The following is an 18,929-nucleotide window of genomic DNA, read 5'->3' on the forward strand; positions in this document are numbered from 1 at the left end:
GCGGAGGAGCATTCCCCCAACCTAGACCTCTCGTCTTGCCGGAGCGCTCGTCCCAAGGAGCCTGTCTGGCCGGTCGTGGTCAACGCCGTCCTTCTCCTCCTCACCACAACTGAGAGCTAGAGGAACGCCAGTTCCCACAGGAACCGCAAGGGTCGCCCGCCGGTGTCCGGGTTCGTCTCACCTCCCGCCGGACCGACCGACTTGAAGACCGCAAGAGGTGGACAGATCCAAGTTAGACCCTGGTCTTTAGCCCACTTGTCCCTGCGAGCTAAAGGTCCTAATAAAGACCATTGGTCCGATTCTTTGGGTGTGTGCGAGTGTGTGTTCATGGGCCCGTCTGATAAGTAGTGAAATGTATGTTTTTGCCTGTATTTACGTGCTTAATAATAATCACTAGCCGAAACCCCGTCACAGACGGAGGATTCCCTTCATTCAACCACCCTCACCAGCTCACCCACACTCGAGGGACATGGACTGGACAGGGCGTGCTTGCCCCCGCCTACTCATCCCCCGCCCCTGCCCAATTCCCTCCCGCCTCCCACCCCACCTTCAATTTGCTTACCCCCGCCCAAAATTTTAATTTCCCTGGCCCTGCCCCCACCTCTTCACTTTCCGCCCCCATCTCTTGATTCCCCGCCCCACTTGCCTCTGGGCCCCCGCCTCTTCACTCCCCGCCCCCGTCTCTTGATTTCCCGCCCCACTTGCCCCCGCCGACTGTCCACCCCCTCACACTCAACCCCGCCTAATTCACCTCAGCCCCCGCCCACTCATCCCCCGCCCCATTTCCCCCCCCGTCTCCCGCTTCCAATTTGCTCACCCCTGCCCAAAAATTTGCTTACCTTGCCCCCCGCCTCTTCACTCCGCCCAGTCTCAACGAAAAGTGTTTATTCTGCTTCAGAGTTGAAAGTTGACTATTGCCACTATGTGCGATGCACTCTTACAGGTATGAAGTTTCTTTCAGTCCAGGTCACAGTACCGAGAAAAACGTGATGCGACCGCAAGGAGGAGCACAAAATTGGTCCTTCAGTCTTAATATATAGAAGATACAATGTTTCTTGTTACATTTTTTGTGTCAAATTCACATTCTGAGGTAGTCAGCATGTGCAGAAGAGGGTTTTACATTGCAGACGCTATTTTCGAGGAGTGGAATTACACCTCTCAGCGGTGACGGTCTGTCGACGACAGACGTAATGGCGTCAGCGAATGACCGATGATGTCATGACGTCATGACGCCTCTCAGCGGTGACGTCACACATCGCCATGTAAATGAATGTAAAACGAAAAATGTTTATTCTGCTTCAGAGTTTAAGTTTGACAATTGCCACTATGTGCGATGCACTCTTACAGGTACGAAGTTACTTTCAGTCCAGGTCACAGTACCGAGAAAAACGTGACGCGACCGCTAGGAGGAGCACAAAATTGGTCCTTCAGTTTTAATATGTAGACTAGCCGAAGCCCCGTCACAGACGGATTCCGTTCATTCAACCACCCTCACCAGCTCACCCACACTCGAGGGACATGGATTGGACACAGGGCGTGCTTGCCCCCACCTACTCATCCCCCGCCCCTGCCCCATTCCCCCCCCACCTTCAATTTGCTTACCCCCGCCCAAAAATTAAATTACCCCGGCCCCGCCTCTTCACTCCCCAACCCCTGTCTCTCGATTCCCCGCCCCACTTGCCCCTGGGCCCCCGTCCCCCTGTCCACCCCTCACACTCAACCCCGCCTAATTCACCTCATCCCCCGCCCAATTTCCCGCCCGTTTCCCGCTTTCAATTTGCTTACCCCCGTCCAAAAATTTGCTTACCTTGCCCCCGCCTCTTCACTCCCTGCCCCCGTCTCTTCATCCCCCGCCCCCACCTCTTCACTTCTCGCCCCCATCTCAACGAAAAGTGTTTATTCTGCTTCAGAGTTGAAGGTTGACTATTGCCACTATGTGCCACTTACAGGTACGAAGTTTCTTTCAGTCCAGGTCACAGTACCGAGAAAAACGTGACGCGACCGCGAGGAGGAGCACAAAATTGGTCCTTCAGTATTAATATATAGATATTGGGTTTGGCTCTGCTTCTCACGTGCTTCCACTCATTTCCCCATTACTATTCAATAAATACCCCCATTTGTTGAATGTTTCAGCTCGTTTGTGCCTGTTCCTTCATTGGCTGAGCGTGCTGCGTGTTGGGAATGAGCTGGCCATTGCCGTTGTAACGGGACAATCGGACCGACGGAACCCGGCGATCAAACCGCTTGGGACGCACATGGAACGAGCACGCTAAACAGCTCGTTCCGTACGGGTGCCGTCGAGGGTGAATTTCCCTGGTCGATTCCCCGCGTGGATACCTAAGTATATAGAAATTTGGCTATTCACCCTATTCCACGTGGGTGACCTGTTGGCGATCTTCGGTCCAGTCAGGACCCGTCGGGCTCCAGAGTGCCGATCTAAATTCCGGGCGATCGGTCGAGCTGACGCTGCAGCTCCATCTCGCGGTCGTGCTCGCAGCCGACGTCCAGCCCCGCAACAGGATTACACGTTACCGTTTTTCAACCAAGTATGTCCAAGAAAGCTTGTGCAATTAAACGTCCAGCAACTTGATAAAGTACGTATTACCAGAATTACCATGCGAGTACGTCAACAAAGAATGCGAGTACGTCGAAAGCTAGTCGACTGCGCATCCTCCATCATACAATGTCCTTCCTTGGCACACTTGAACTCCTATCCACCTTCAAGGCCTTCCTTCATCCTTAGCTTGATGGACAACGGCTATCCCCTCTGGGCTAGCGCCCCTGAGTCACACCTTGCGAAGCTCCGTCATGGAAACCAAGGCCGTCAAGATCATTGGAAACTCCCGCTCTGAATCTGAGTTTGTGGGCTTATCACTGCACCATTGCAGAGAGGTCAGTGGTCTCTCTGTCTTCGACTGCCTCCTTTCTGCTCTTTCACTCTCTGCTCTTTCCGTGCTTTACCCCCCACTGCCCCCTAGGTTTTTGCAGGACACACACGGGAAACCATCAACCCCCTTCTGGTGAAACTATATATATATATATATATATATATATATATATATATATATATATATATATATATATTATCCCTGTGTCGTAGGAGGCGACCAGGGTTGCGTCAGGAAGGGCATCCGGCGTAAAACATGTGCCAAATCACTATGCGGATCATATAGATGATCCGCTGTGGCGACCCCTAACGGGAGCAGCCGAAAGAAGAAGAAGATATATATATATATATATATATATATATATATATATATATATATATATATATATATATATATATATATATATATATATATATATATATATATATATCCAGTATCACTGTTCACCTCCACCCATTCGATCCTCCTTTTTCCCACCTGTGGAATCAACTTCCACATCCTCTTCAATCTGATTCTTCTCTCCAGGTCTTCAAGACAGCTGTTCATCTCAGATGATTCCTCATCCAAAATCTTTTTCCCTCCTGGGATTTACCTTATGTATCCATCTTGCTCACCCCATTTCTCCCCACACCCATTGTTTGTCCAAGTGGCCCACCCCCTTCAACCCCACTGTTGGTGTCTCCACCGCCCCCCTTTCCCCTTTTTGTTCTGTTCGTCCCTTGTCCTTTCAGTGACTAGCTCTTCCACAAGCGTTGACACTGTATACAAATAAATAACGACAATACACCTGGGTGCTCACCTGGTAGTGGCTGGATGAGAAATATACCATCAGAGATGAGGAATCCCCCGCCATTGAAAAATAATTGAAATCAGATAAGCGCTTTTCCATTTATAACAAAAAACATTTTTTTCAAGATGGCCGCCCCAGTCGGCCATCTTGGATCCAGCCATGCCCAAAATCAATAGGGTTCTTCCTTTTCAGGTGGTACATGTGTGACCAAATTTCAAATCGACATGGTGAACAGTTTATGAGTTATCGCACTCACAGCTATAAATGTTGACGCCCAGCCAGCCGGACAGACGGACGACCCGGGTGATAACAATATCCCCCTTCCGCCACGTGGCGGGGGATAAAAACAGGGAACCCCTGGTAGATGTGGATAATGCACAAAATAATTAGATACCTTTGGAAAGTAAATACCTCTGGATTTTTTAAAAAGCATGAACAAACTTTGGGAGATGATGAAGGTTGTGGTCAAGTTTCATCGAAATCCATTGGAATGTGAGGACACATTGTTTGGGAATAGTTTGAGGAACATGATGAAGTGTTCAGGGTGTTGCCCTGGCCTCCAAATTCTCCAGATCTCAATCCGATTGAGCATCTGAGGGATGTGCTGGACCGACAAGTCCAATCCACGGCGGCTCCACCTCGCAACTTACAGGACTTGAAGGATCTTCTGCTAATGTTTTGGTGCCAGATACCACAGGACACCTTCAGGGATCTTGTGGAGTCCATGCCTCGGTGGGTCGGCGCTGTTTTGGAGGCACATGGAGGACCAACCGTATATTAGGCAGGTGGTCATCATGTTTTGGCTCATCAGTGTATAGTGGTTCCCGATGTAGTTATTTTGTTATTACTGAAGTTGTTCCAGATGGGGCCCTTCTCTTGTTGTTCCTGGGTTACAAAGGCATATTGTGTTGTGAGGGATAAGTTGGGTTTCTTTCCCCATTTTCTTCACAATACATGATCTTCTCCTCACATGAACTTTACACGCTGCCACACGCCTATTTTGCATCTGTACGCCAAAATCTGTTTGAAAATGCGTGCCACAATCCAACTTCCATTTCTACCACCATAGCCTTCTTCACCACAATGCAAGTGATGACCACCCTGCCTGCTTCAGATACACACCGGACTTTATTTTCATTTCAACAGCACAATTCAAACGGATTGTCAGCCATCAGGTGCTCAAACAACTGTATGGAACTCAGACCCTTCAAGTTCACCATCAAAGCCTTTGTGTTGGTGTTTGGAGGATATTTGTGAGTAAGCACTCCAAGTGAGCAAACTTACAATGTTTGAAGTTAAAGGCTCAAGATGTTCAGATAGACATAACACATCAAACTTTACAAATCAGCTGAACTGGTCCCTCTCGTTGTCATGGTTTTAGACTTTCCAAACATTGAAGGAAAGTTTGGTGTGATTTTAATCACAGCCCTTTCTACTGACTTGGAACTGGGGGAATCATGGATCACAAGGACAATCCTGTCACACACATGATTCTCACCCCTCGACTCCATTCTTGTACATTAAACACCTCGTCTGTATTACTTTACTGCCCCTGGGCAAACCCTGTGATACTTCTCCAACCACCAAAGTGAATAACAAGCGTCAAACTCATGTTTTGTGACAGTGTTTCATATTTTCTCTCTGATGGAAAAATCAATCCCAAACCGGTTAAACCCCATACCTGCTTCATCCGGTTCGTGAGTTTTCGATTTTTCATGATGTTTCTTCACAATGTGAAAATCCTGAAAGTTTTTTTTCTTGATGCTGAACTCTTACTTTCCCATGTAAAGTTGTGAAAATTGGGCGATTCAACATCACACTGTGATCTCCATCTAATTTTTGTTTTATAAAAGGTTAAACAGAATTCAAGGAAATACCAGGCACAACAAATCCCACCCATTTAAGGCATAAAGTTATTTTGGGGATCAAATTTAGATTTGATACATCGTTAACCTGAATGTTGATTATGAGGAATAGAATAAGGAATATTTTAGTCTTAGTTAGAAGTCAATTCAACCATTTTTGACGAAGTTATGAGCGAAAAATGATTTTGACCTTTTCGTGACCTGACCTTGACCTTTGACCTAATTGGACCCAAAAGTTAATGGGGTCGTCCGAGGTTCATTACCCACCTGTGGATACAATTTGACAGTGTTTGAGCCAGCCGTTTTCCCGTAAAGTTGTATTTTCATAACCATGTTTTAGTTTTAATGGAAAATTTTAATTTTGACCGATGACCATGACCCCCATAACTTTGGACCCTATCGGTCTTCACAAATATGCATTTTTCACTATAAGAATGGGAAGGATTATAAGTGACAAACAGGATAAGGTTCACGAAAAGCTTAGTTTGAAGTAAAACAGATCATTTTTGACGAAGTTATAAGCGAAAAACGATTTTGATCTTTTCGTGACCTTGACCTTTGATCCAATTGGACCCAAAAGTTAATGGGGTCGTCCAAGGTTCATTGCCCACCTGTGGATTAAATTTGATAGTGTTTGGTAAAGCCGTTTTGCCGTAAAGTTGCTAACAGACAGACAGACAAACAAACAAACAGACAAATGAATGAAATGGCCCATAGGGCCAGGACTTGACAAAATTCATCCAGTCAAAGATACTCCCCTCCTATGTCCGTGTTTCAAATTTGAAAGGAATCCGTTAAGATTTGGCGGAGACATGAATTTTTGAAAATCGGCCCATGCTCAAAGATCCGGATTTTCACGATTTTCAGGAATTTTTCCTGACCTTGACCTTTGACCTTGACATGCCAAAAGTTAGAGGGTTCTATTCTGGTGGCCAATAAGTCCATTGGTGAAGTTCCATGACATTCCAACTCGAAATGCGACCTGTAGAGCGAGACGTACACACAAACAAACAAACAAACAAAACAAACCAACATGCTCGACAAAATCTTAGATTTCGTCAAGTAAAAATCGTGCTTAGCACGCACGACACTTGGCGAATTAGTTGACCCTTCCGTGTGGTGGTCCAAGCTGTAATGTCATGGAATGTGTGGTGTTTATTTGTTCGTACATTAATAAAATGATGCGACATCACAAATAACAATTATCAGGCGCGCGTTGTCGTGGTAACGACAGCAGATTGAAAATTTTCACAACTCATTGAAAGCCACCATGTGACATTCAACAACTTATCATCGGTGCTTGTTGCCTTCATTCTGATCGGAGAAAATATTTGAAAATACGTCGGAACCAATTGCTTTTCAACCATCTTTACGATCCCGTTATCGGGTTTGAAATATGTTGTAAAACAAAAATATGTATTTTATATGAGTGTTTTTCATGTTTTGGGTGACCTTGACCTTGACCTTGGGTCAATTTCGATCAAACTTTGTACACATGTTAATATTACATGCATAAATAGACAGTATAAGTTTCAATAAAATAAGTGCAAAACTGTTTGAGAAATAGCCATGTGTAATTCACAAAATTCCCCATTAGTTTATAATGGGCGATAATATAAAGTGATGTAGAATCCAGATCCTGATCTTGAACATCACCAAAAGTCACATATCTTTTTGCACTGTGGATTTCTATGAGCTGTTAAAATTTCATCCAAATCGGTTAAGAATTGTGACCTGTAGAACGAATAGAATTTTTTTTAAATCACGCCAATAGCTAAAAACTTTGACGTCATACGCTTGCGAAAACTGTGCATAATTTGTACTAACATGCATTTTAAAACATTTAGATATTCCATTGAATTTGTTTTGGCGTCAACAGAAAGTCGCTACAACTTCCGGTTACTGAGTTATGTTCAAAAGCTTGTTTCACCTTTTTTTGACATAACGTCATGACGTTAAGTGCGATTATGACGTGATTTGATCCCAGACTATTTCAGCAAGATTGGCTATCACGTGTTAAAAGTTGAGAACGATTGCTTCAGTAGTTTCGGCTGCACACGAGCGTAAATGTTTTCAAAAAATGTCAACACCCTTGACAAGCCCCCAACAAAAGCACTCTGTACACATGCACACAATCACCCATCAATGCTGAAACTACCAAAAAGTCCTGCAAACATCCCTACACCCCTCTATCTCCACAACTTCCAGGAACCTATGTAATTCTAATTTAAACTTATCTGCTGTTTCTGCTGCCACTCCCCTTCCAGGGAGGCCATTCCATGCATTAACTGCTCTCTGAGTGAAAGTCCCCTACCTTGCTACTATCTCAACTCTCCTCTTCTTTACTCTCAGGCTCTGGCCAGTGTGACCACTCCTCATTTTCATAAATGCCAAGGTGAGCCAATGAAAAAAGCCAATAATTCACAAGGTTTCGGAAACACGATGATAATAGAAAACCTATATGCCAAGAAAACCTATAGAAAACCAAGACGCCAAGGTGAACAACGAATAACCAAGATCTTGTAAAAAAGCCAAGGAGTGGTCACACTGGCTATGGCCCCTGGCCATATCACTGTCTACTCTGTTAAATAATGCATCTTCACTTATTTTATCTCTACCTTTCATTATCTTAAACAACTCCATCATATCTCCTCGTAACCACCTCCTTTCTAGTGTATAAAGCCCTGTCTCCTTCACCCACTCCTCATAGCTAAGTCGAGCTAGGCCCGGAATCAATCTAGTAACCCTGCGCTGAACCCTCTCTATGGCATCTATGCCCTTCCGGAATTGCGGTGACCAGAACTGCACATACAATTCCAGATGTGTCCCTCATTAACTTCCTGCACAATGTCAACACCACCTCTTCCGATTCAGAAATGATCCCCTTCCGAATACAACCTCGAACCCTATTTGCTTCACCTATAGCTGCCTGGCACTGTGCTGCCTGCTTACCTCCCGTATATATTACCACCCCCAGATCCTTCTCCTGTGTGACACGCTCCAAAATTACCCCTCACATCCTGTAATCTCTATTTTCATTGTTCTTTCCCATCCCCAACACCTTACACTTGCTCAGGTTGAATTACATTTGCCAATATTTTACCCAATCTATACAAGTATCAATACCTTCCTGTAACTGATCACCACCCCCTCTGCTATCCACCTTACCTCCAAGCATTGTGTCATCTGCAAATTTGGAAATCCTACTCTTTACCCCACTATCCAAATCCTGAATAGTAATGGTCCGAGTACTGATCCCTGAGGTACCCCACTAAATACATCCTCCCAGCAAGACATCCTCCCACTCACAGCCACTTGTTGCTTCCCATCACCAAACCAGTTTGCAATCCAATTCGTTACCTGACCAGCCACTCCACAAGCCCTCACCTTGGCAAACAACCTCCGATGTGGTACCTTATCAAATACCTTCTTACAGTTGAGATATACGAGGTCCACTGCCTTTCCCTCATCCACCCAATCAGACACTGATTCATAGAACTCTAAAAGATTTGTTAAACAGGAACTACCTTTGGTAAACACATGCTGACTACCTTTAATCAGTTTGTATTTGTTTAAATGGTTCCTCATCTGGTACTTAATTAATGTGTCCAACACCTTCCCCACAACTGAAGTCAAACTAACAGATCTATAGTTTCCCAATTATTCTTCTCTGGATCCTTTATTAAATAATGATGTTACATTTACTTCTCTCCAATCCTCCTGTACCTGTCCTGACTCCAGGGAACTATTGAAAATGTTCGTTAACATCTCGCTTACCTGCTCAGCCACCTCCATCAATACTCTCGGGTCCATATTATCTGAACCTGGAGCCTTATCTACTCTTAGATTACCAAGCTGTTCCTTTACATCCTCCACTCTTAACCTGGATCTTCTGTAAAAACCCTTCCTCACCTCCTCGATAGATACTCTCAGCTATTAGCAATTCTCCTGACTGTTCTTGTGTAAAAGTTTAAGAAAAATACCTGTTTAATAAGCCTGCCATCTCACTTTCATCACTAACCACTCTCCCGGTGCTATTCCTCAATGGGCCCACACTGGTCCTAACCTGTCCTTTCCCCCTGATATATTTAAAGAAAGCCTTACTATTATGTTTCATACTCTTAGCCGTGTCCTTCTCATACTATCTTTTGGCTTGCAAAGTTATTTTCTTAACTTGCATCTGTTTACTTCGACAGTGATATAAATCGACCTCCAGTCCTGATATATCAAACCTAATAAATACCTTCTGCTTCTCCTTAGTAGCGTTCCTTTTGTCACTACTCAACCACCTTGGTCTCTTTCTACTTCTAGTATTACACCTCATTGGAATGTACTTACTCTGCACTCTACACATTTGGTCCTTGAAGGTTTCCCATTTCTCTGATGCTGAATGTCCTGTTGTTAGAGTCTCCAAATGTACATCACCCAACTCTCTCCTCATACCCTCAAGGTTTACCTTCTTGAAATCTAATAGCCTTACCCTATTATCCTGAACTCCAACCCTTAACAGAATCTTTGCACACACAATGTTATGGTCACTTGCCCCGAAATGCTTCCCAACCTCCACCTCCTCCACCATATTGGGATCGTTACTTAAAAGGAGGTCTAAATGAGCCAGGTGTGGCTCAATGGTTCAGGCGGTGGCTTGGGATCATTGGGGTCCTAAGTTCAAACCCCGCTGGCCGCTGAGTTCGCATCAGGGGGGTTGACTCAGCCTGTCATCCTTCTGAAGGTTGGCGAAATGAGCACCAGTATACTGGTAATTATCCCTGCAGGGTAGAAGGCGACGAAAGGGTTGGTGTCAGGAAGGGCATCCAGCCATAAAAAAAACATTGCCTCAAGAAAGGGTACCATGATTGGAGCCCACATAAAGCCGACCCCTGCTCAGGGATAAAGGCTTTCAAATGGTGTGATGACTTAAAAGGAGGTCTAACACTGGACTCTCAATCGTGGGCTTATCTACAAACTGGGTTTAAAAACAATCCTGGACTAAATCTAGGAAATCCTCATCCGCTCTGTCCTTTCCCTGTTCCTGGACCCAATCTATCCCTGGCAAGGTAAAATCCCCCATAATAATCAATACTCTTCCCTTACCACATCATGCCCTTTTGAATTCCTCATGTACTTCTGCTTCCTCCTCTTCCTTCACACCCAGAGCCTTATAAAAGCATCCTTCCAGTATCTGACTGTTTTTACAATCTCTCATCTCCACCCATACAGAATCCTCGACATTTATTGATTCACGCGCACCAGCCAGATTGACCACTATATTCGTTATGTCTGCGTATCTGTGTCTGTCTGTCCAGAGCATAACTGCATGGACTTTGATCCGATCTTTATGAAACTTGATTATGTGTTCGATATCAATGTCTCGTGTTTTCCTGGATGAGGGCATGGCTAGGCCAATTGTGGGTGGAGCCACGCCCCAAAAATAGCCATTTTAGGGGGTAGTCGCATTAAGAATCTATCTTCTCCTCGGGAATTGGCTGAATGGAATGAGTTCTTCGGTATTTGAATAGCAAAATGAATTATCTAAAACTTGTCGTTGTCCGATTTTTCATTTTCGTCCCAAGGTCAAACACTTAGAAAATTGCGAATTTTGACATAAAAATCATACGACCGCCCAAACTTTGAGAGCTCGGATGACAATATATTTTATGCATAATCTTGAGGTCATTCCCCACCTAAAGTCTTGAAACCATTTTGCTCTATCTCGAACACTTTGCCCGTGGCGCCCCCTTCAAGTTTGTTTTTACGCTGATTTCATTAAAGTATGGATAATCCGAGGAGTGTGAAATGCCATAGAACCTATATGACGTTATATTGTTCCTGGAATATTCCGGAGGAAGTTTGGCACCAAAGGTGCAAACTTATCCTTGCCTTTAAAGGCCACAAAGATCAAATTTTCAAAGTTGTGGGAATCGAACGGGGTTTTTGACCTTCTTCGATGAACTAACTACAATAAGCTATAGCACGTATCTTGTTTCCTTATTTTAATGTCCACAACATTGTTTTGTGACCTTTAAAGGTTATGCAAAGGTCAAATTTTGAAAGTTGTTGAACGAAACAGGGTTTTCAACATTTTGCAGCTAATAACCTGTCACTCGTACCACATCATGTTGATCATTTTTCTAACTTGGTCAAAATTATCACATTGTCTCATCCTTGACTTCTGAAACAATCTACATCGTGAAATACCGCTCGTGAACCATCATCGTCTTCAGACTTGTTCCTTTCTTCATGTCACCCCTTTCTCTTGATGCAATGCTGTCCTTTACCCAGATTGTTACTCCTATTCTCTCCTTGCTTTCACACCGATACACCTTGTAGCATTCTAATCCTGTCCTCCAGTTACTCTCCTCCTTAAACCTGTCTCACTCAGTAGTAGTTTGTATGTTTGGAGAATCCGATGGTTAAATTCTCATCCAGCTTGCATTATATAAATCAATGTTGACTCCCCTTGAGTTATCCCCATGATAATTAAAATTTGATAAAAAAATTCTGCTTTTCAGCATTTCTATTGTATTTTACATATAAAATTTTATTTTCCCAATCTGTTTAACTTTTCAAAGTTTTTATTCAAATTAGTTTCTCAAAATCCATGTTGCTGTTTTGTCCAAAGATGCATGTTCTGTCATTTTATGGGACAGTCTTGGAATTGATTAATTTTACACAAATTGTTACAACAAAATGTTATTAAAAAAATGTTTCAAAAAAACACTGAAGTTAGTGTAGTAAATATTCCTACCTTTGTGTAAAACAGATTCTTCAATCCTGGTGCAGATCTTTACGTGTTCTGGATTTGACGCTTTATATGTCATTTGGCAACGCCCTGCACAGGTGACATTTCCTGAAATCACTCACCAGTTCAGTCATGATATTCTATAAAAGGTTGCAATATCTTGTAAAACTTGAAATATGCATCGTCAAACCTATTACGTGGCAAACATCAAATGTCAAAGATCAAACATCTTGAGCCCAATTGAGGACCTAAATGCACAATCACAAACAAGAACGTGTTGTGGAATGTCAGCCGAGGCACTCAATTGTATTTTCTTCCACCCTCCATTTTTCTCCTATATTCACTTTTAAATTAGTTTTGTTTGAAACCACTTGAGCGACTGACACAGAACTTCCCAAATCGGAGAGACTACCCATGGAGAATCTATTTAACAAAGTTACATAATGATTGGATGGAAAATATGGCCAGTGTTCAAAAATAGCTGTTTTCTGTGGGCATTGGTTGCAAGGTGTTTCGCATACAGTTTCAGTAACTATAATATTTTTGATAGGTAGCTTCATAAGACTAATCCAGATCGCCTGATTGCAAAAAAAGGAGTGGTAATGATTGTTCAGTTGATGTATATCTGGATGTGTCGGTTAGAGTTGGACAGAGAATGGTTTTAGTACGAGTTTGTATCATAAAGTTGATGATTTCAGTTTCCCTGTAATGTTGGATACCTTTCCAGGTGACAATGTACCACTTAAAATGGGTGACAATGTCTTTTCATCTCAGATACTCAGATGTGCGAGAATTTGTTCACTAAAGGATGATTTTGTGGAATGTGCTGAGAAGGTTTTTTTCCATCATGTTAAACAAGGGATATTTGGCTGATTGTTTGATCAGATTTTGTGAGAATGTATTTGGACTCCATCGTCACCTTTTATTTAAGTTTGGTTGTTTTTCATATAAACTAGTTCCAATTGCATTGCATTTAATAAAATATTAATGACTTAATTATTTTAGTTAGGTAAATTCTTTAATTAATATTGTTGATTTAAAAAAAAAAAAAGTATATATATATATTGTTGCGGATTTCGCGCCCGCCGGCGTGCGGACGGCCACGTAACTCGAATCGCGGCACGTCGCCCACCGGACGGACAATCCAGTCGTGACCCTCTCGGACTAACGCCGGGAACCAGTCACGGGTGGACCTTTCGGTCTCACCGCGATCGAGCCAATCAGCCCCCACGTGGGATAGGGTTGCTCGCCAAATTCGAACTACCTAAGTACCCACGCGGAGGGTAGACCGGGCGATCGCACCTCGCCGCAGGTCGACTTCGGACACGGGCCACTTAAGCGACCCGTTCCGTACTATCAGAATAACCGAGCGGTGTTATCGTCGACCTCGACGGTTCGATTAATTATCGGGCGTATTCAGCCCACTACCAACCCTTTACGTGAAGCAAGATGGGGATTCAATGGAGGAAAAGACGAAGCGAAGCGGGAGAACAGTTCAACAATAAAGCACATTTATTCGCGGCACACGGGAAGCACACAAATACAATTCCACCAAATGCACACAAAAAAAAGAAAACACAATTCCATTTACACAAAAAGCAAACATAAAAGTGAAAACACAGTGCAGAGCTAATACCGACTACCGAGCACACGGCAACACTTATACAATTCTACTTCACAGACGGCGCCGACAACACATACCCAAAACCAAGGAAAAGAAATCCCCCAAGAATGAGGTAGGCCTGAGGCCGAGACCGGGTCGGGCCTACCCGTCTGGTGATGAGACGCGGAGCGGCGATGGCCCCGCAACCCGCGGGCCTCGTGGACAGTGCCTGGCAGGGGGTGGGAACGGGGCCCCCTTGGTCGCACTATCTCAGCGCGGGGGGAAACAGGAGGGGGTTGCTGATGCTCGGGGTATAGAGGATCTTTATTATCCCTGGTGTGCGTCTCCACCTCGGCCAGGTCGCGCTGCCGGCCTCCCTCGGGCGTGCAGCTCCTGGCACCGACGCGAGCACCCCCTCGTCCGACTCTCTTCAGCTTCTCCAGCCACTGCAGGCTTCGGGCTCCAGACTTCTTTCGTTCTCGTTTGCGACTCTCCTTCTCGTTCTCGACTCCTTCTCGTTCTCGTTTGCGACTCTCTTCTGACTGACGAACACCGTCCTTTTATCCCCCCGTAACTTCGCCTTTGACCCCCTCCCTTTGACCTTTCACCTCGCTCCCCATTGGCCGGAGAAAAAGTGGGCGTGAAGGCTTTTTGATCCACAAATTTGCATATCTCGATCGTTCTGGGGGCGGGGCCAAATCGCCCCTCGCTCACCGATTGGACGGCAAAAAGTGGGCGTGTGTCGTTTTTGATCCGTTTTTGAAGCACAAAATCCGTGATTTTGTACACGCTGTTCGACGCGCGTTCTGCATGAGTCCAACACCGGTACCCACAGCGGGGCAAGAACGGTGGCGATGCTACGGTTGTGAGGTGTGCGTGAATGTCGTGGCGGTTGTGGTGAAGCGGTGGTTGTGGTCGGTGGTTGATGTTGTGGTTGTGATCATGGCGGTTGGTCCAAAATAAAGATAGTAAAAGAAAAACGGCTATCCTGAAGAGTCGCAGCTCGCATAAATGACATGTATTCCCACTAGACAACGGGTTTGGGCCTAACTACACATTCACTTACCGAGATACCTCACCTAAGGGACCTGAATGGTGGTTTGCGAATCTGGTAACCACAACACTACCCCCTTCCCTTTTTACAGACTCGTCCCGAGTCGTCAAATTTTCGTGTGCCATCATGTGTAGTTTTCCCCTAGTACATTTTACCTACGGATCCCTGAGTGCGACATTCATGGTATTCGTGTCCCCAAAATAAATAACCTGAGGGCTGCGTAACTACCTAAACAAACTCACTCACACGGACGACTTAAATAAAATTGCCGGCGCTAAGACAAACATGCCGGGGGCGCACTCATATGTACAGTACATCTTAACCTTAACTTACAAATTTTACACTAAACCATGGCCCAGGATCATTGAACTCTGCAAAAAGAAAGCAGTTAGCAGGGAGCCAGGCTGCCCGCATGCAGTCTCTGGCTCAAACAATGCAGGTGACAGGGAACGTGGCTGGCTGCTCACACGCAGTCCAAGGCCTTCCCTTTTGAACTGAACTCAGTGAACCACAACGGTGCTTGGGCTGCACAACGCAGTCTCCGTGCCAGCTCAAGTGGCACACGCAATGAGCACAACGAATGAATGGATGAATGGATGGGCGCAAAACACGGTGCACGGGCTGCCACTGCAGGCCCGTGTTGTAGCTGCCAACAGGGCAGTTCTCGCAGCTTGCAAACTGTTGCCTTGATCCTGGCGCACATGGAAATGAACAGGGGGGGCAAAGCAAAAATTGAACGGGGCTGGTGAACATGGGCAGTGGGCATGGCATGGCAAAGGTGAGCAGGCAAACACAGCCCGCAGAAGAAGGCCGCTGCAGGCAAACACAGCCGGCAGATGAACTGGCCGGCACAGGCCTTGAAGTACAGCAGCTGCAGATGAAGCTGGCCAGCTTTTGCCGTCAGTGGAAGTTGGTGGAGGGAGTGCGGTGGTGCTGGCCACTTGGAAGGTGGGCTCGGACCTACCTACCTGTCTCCCTCCCAACCTATCGCCTTTGCCTGTCACTGTACATACCCACTCCCTTAATTTGTCAAACCCCAATTTAGCCCCAACTTATTTTTTTTATTTCTACTTCCCCACTATAAATCGTCCCCTAACCCCCTTTATCGTCCTCGTTCGGCTAACCTATCCTGTCACCTAGCCTACTCCCAACCCCTACGTTCCCTTCCCGGAGGGGAACAAGGGAGAGCTAACGTCCTGTGTCGAGGCCCAACGAAGCCTCAGAATGGCCTCCCCAGAGTTCGGCGATCTTAACACCAAGTGGGTCCAGCGGCCCACAACGACAGCGAGGGGATGGATGGTGCGGAGGGGTACATCTCCTAATCTACCCTAACCATTTAACTGTTAAACTACCCCGGGGCTTTCAACAAGCGCCTCTCGCTTAAACTATTGGTTCTATAAACCCAGATTCCCGTCGCCTGTGTTGGTGTCCTCACAATTTCGGGCCTCGCCCCCCAATTTTCTCTCCGTGCCCTCACACGGTCTCCTGGCTGGGACACGTGGCTCCCTTTGGCAGGCACGACCCTCTGCCGAATCTCCCGCTATGGCACCCCCGGGCACTACACTGCCTCCGAGCCTACCAGCTCCCTAACACCGGGGAGTGCCCCCCATGGCACCTCCCCTGATACGCACACGTGGCAGGCCGGCCTCCCGGGCCCCTTTCCGAGGGTCACCCGTGCCCACAACACTGCCCACGTGGCTAATGGCGCCCCGGGCCCCCGCACCAAGCAGGCGCACCCGTGCCCACTACTCTATCCCGGCCCCCCATGGGCCCATGGCCTACCGCGGCCGACTAGCCTGGTGCCCGGGGTACCCACTCAGCGATACTCACCTTTCGCAGCCACGCTCCCAAGCCCGTCAACAGGGCTCCTGCACCCCTCCAAATGGGTCTCGAGCCTACATTCCCACCAACAGCAAAACGACCTCCATTTTTCAATTTGACTAACCCCCTAACTCACTCTACACTGACCCCGGGGTCCCTTGGGCGGGAGTCACTCCTCCCCCCAATCACTCATCGCACCATGCATTCCCCATTCGCTCCATACACACAGACCCGCTGGCCTCACTCACTCACCAAGCACATGCCTCACAACTCACCAACTCTTCAACACACACACCACTGAACTCTGCCATCCTTCTAACTACCTCCCCTAACTAACTCGTGCTCCCACGTCATCCCTTACACTAGTAGCACGTTCCATTTAACCTACGTCGCTAAACTACGTCCCCTCTACACATTCACTGTCAGTCACTGTCTCCAAATCATCTCATTTTATTTCCCAACCTAAAGCTCACTAAATCCCTCTAACTAATCCATTCCACGGACTCCATGAGGACTTACCCCTGCCCCATGAAGTCGGTCTAACTAAGCTAACCCTTCCCCCTAACTAGTTTCCATCCTGTGCCCCGGGTAAGGGGGTCTTCCACCCCTTGCCCAGGAATCCTTTGCACCCGAAAGTGAGGCTTGTTTTTTGTTTTTTTTGTTTTTTCCATGCGCAGCACCTGCGCGGCAACTCAGAGCTCGCGCACTTTGCACCTGCCCGTGACGTCATGCAGCTGCACGTGTTCCTCGTCCCTCCTTGGACGGTACCATCCGGCAGAGATACCCCTCCTGCCGGATTCCAACCCCACGTGCAGCCATGGCGTCACCGTGCGCATAAAAAAAAAACACAAGCCCCACGTCTCGAGGGGTTCCCCACGTGAACACATGTGCCTTGCCCGTTGGAGCTTAACACACACGATCGCGTGGAGAACCCGTCCGGTCCAAATCCGTCATCCTGCCTAAACTTTGTCCGTCCGCGGGATCGGCAAATCCACCGCGTGCGTTTCCGGACCGGGACTTCACTCTCGCAAGCGAGCACGTGGTGGTCTCGTGCGTTGCACAGCACGGACCGCGTGCTCACTGCTGGGTGAACCCGGCACGGTCCCCGAAACAACTACAGCCGCTACTCGGCTTTCTCTCCTCTGTCGCTGTCTCAGTCTCCATTCTACCCACGCACACCTGCGTGTTACGACGCACACAGTCCACTCCATCACGTTCACACCGGGAGACGCGGCTGCGTGCTCCCGCATGCCAACCGACATCTCCCTTACATACCGCTCTCTCACACACACGGTCTCCCTTGCATTCAGCGACCTTGCACACAGCCGTTCACTCACGTATGCGGGGACACTCACCCGCGGTGCCTCATCCACACACCGTGCCTCACTCACACACGCGGGGGCACTAACCCGCGGTGCCTCACTCACACTCCGTGCCTCATCCACACACGGCGTGCTGGGAAGCACGTACTCCGGCACCATCGCCACCACACCACTCACACACGGGGTCGCTTCCACACACGGGGACGCACTCACGCCTTGCACCACACACACAGGGACAACTACACTGGGGATTCGTATCCCCACAAGGGTCTCCGGGGCCTCTATACCCCCCAAGCTCTCCGTGCACCCGTCCACAGCACTCGTCCCCTCAACCTCGCAAAACACGACCGAACTCACCTGGTCGTGACTCGCCTCAAGGGGGCATACTCCCTCCCCTCGTTCCTGGAGGAGGCCATCCCGCTGCTCGCACCGGGTCCCTACACGCTCCGCGAGCTCACCCCCATTGTCCTCCACTACCTCCGTGTGTGCGTGCGCGTCACTTACCCCGTCTTCATCGTGTAGTCTTCCCTCTATCGTTCCCATCTCCCGTGTCTCTGCCAACTCTTCACCCTTTACCTCCCTTGTCTCAACTATTATTTCTGTTGTCGTCACCTCGTGTGGTGTCTCACCCGTTTTGGTCTCCCCATTTAATTTTTCCCTTTCGGTCATCGTCACGACCCTCGCCCAACACGTTCCACGAATTATTTTTTCACCCGCCTCCACCGCGGGCCTGTCAGCCGTTGCACCCCCACCCAGCTCGTTTGCTCCCACACGTGGAGTCGCCATTTTTATCTCCCCGGTCACGGCCTTCATGCCCGCCTGCAGGCTTCGGCCCATGTTCTGC

General features: G+C 47.1%; 1 protein-coding gene across 1 annotated transcript in view; it reads right to left on the reverse strand.

The window, feature by feature from the left end:
* LOC147013759 (three-finger toxin MALT0052C-like) overlaps positions 1 to 14,446 on the reverse strand; it is a 46,091-nt gene extending 31,645 nt beyond the window's left edge. The window contains exons 1-2 of the mRNA XM_085850954.1: positions 14,055 to 14,446; positions 12,292 to 12,375 (exon numbers count right to left, since the gene is read on the reverse strand). Of these exons, the coding sequence (XP_085707080.1) occupies positions 12,292 to 12,364 (73 nt within the window). The 5' untranslated portion in view covers positions 12,365 to 12,375; positions 14,055 to 14,446. The remainder of the gene's footprint in view (positions 1 to 12,291; positions 12,376 to 14,054) is intronic.
* Between the last annotated feature and the right edge of the window lie 4,483 nt (positions 14,447 to 18,929).

Source organism: Eptatretus burgeri, chromosome 13 (assembly GCF_056783735.1).
Source record: "Eptatretus burgeri isolate ZD-2024b chromosome 13, Ebu_testis_v1, whole genome shotgun sequence".
Taxonomy (NCBI): domain Eukaryota; kingdom Metazoa; phylum Chordata; class Myxini; order Myxiniformes; family Myxinidae; genus Eptatretus; species Eptatretus burgeri.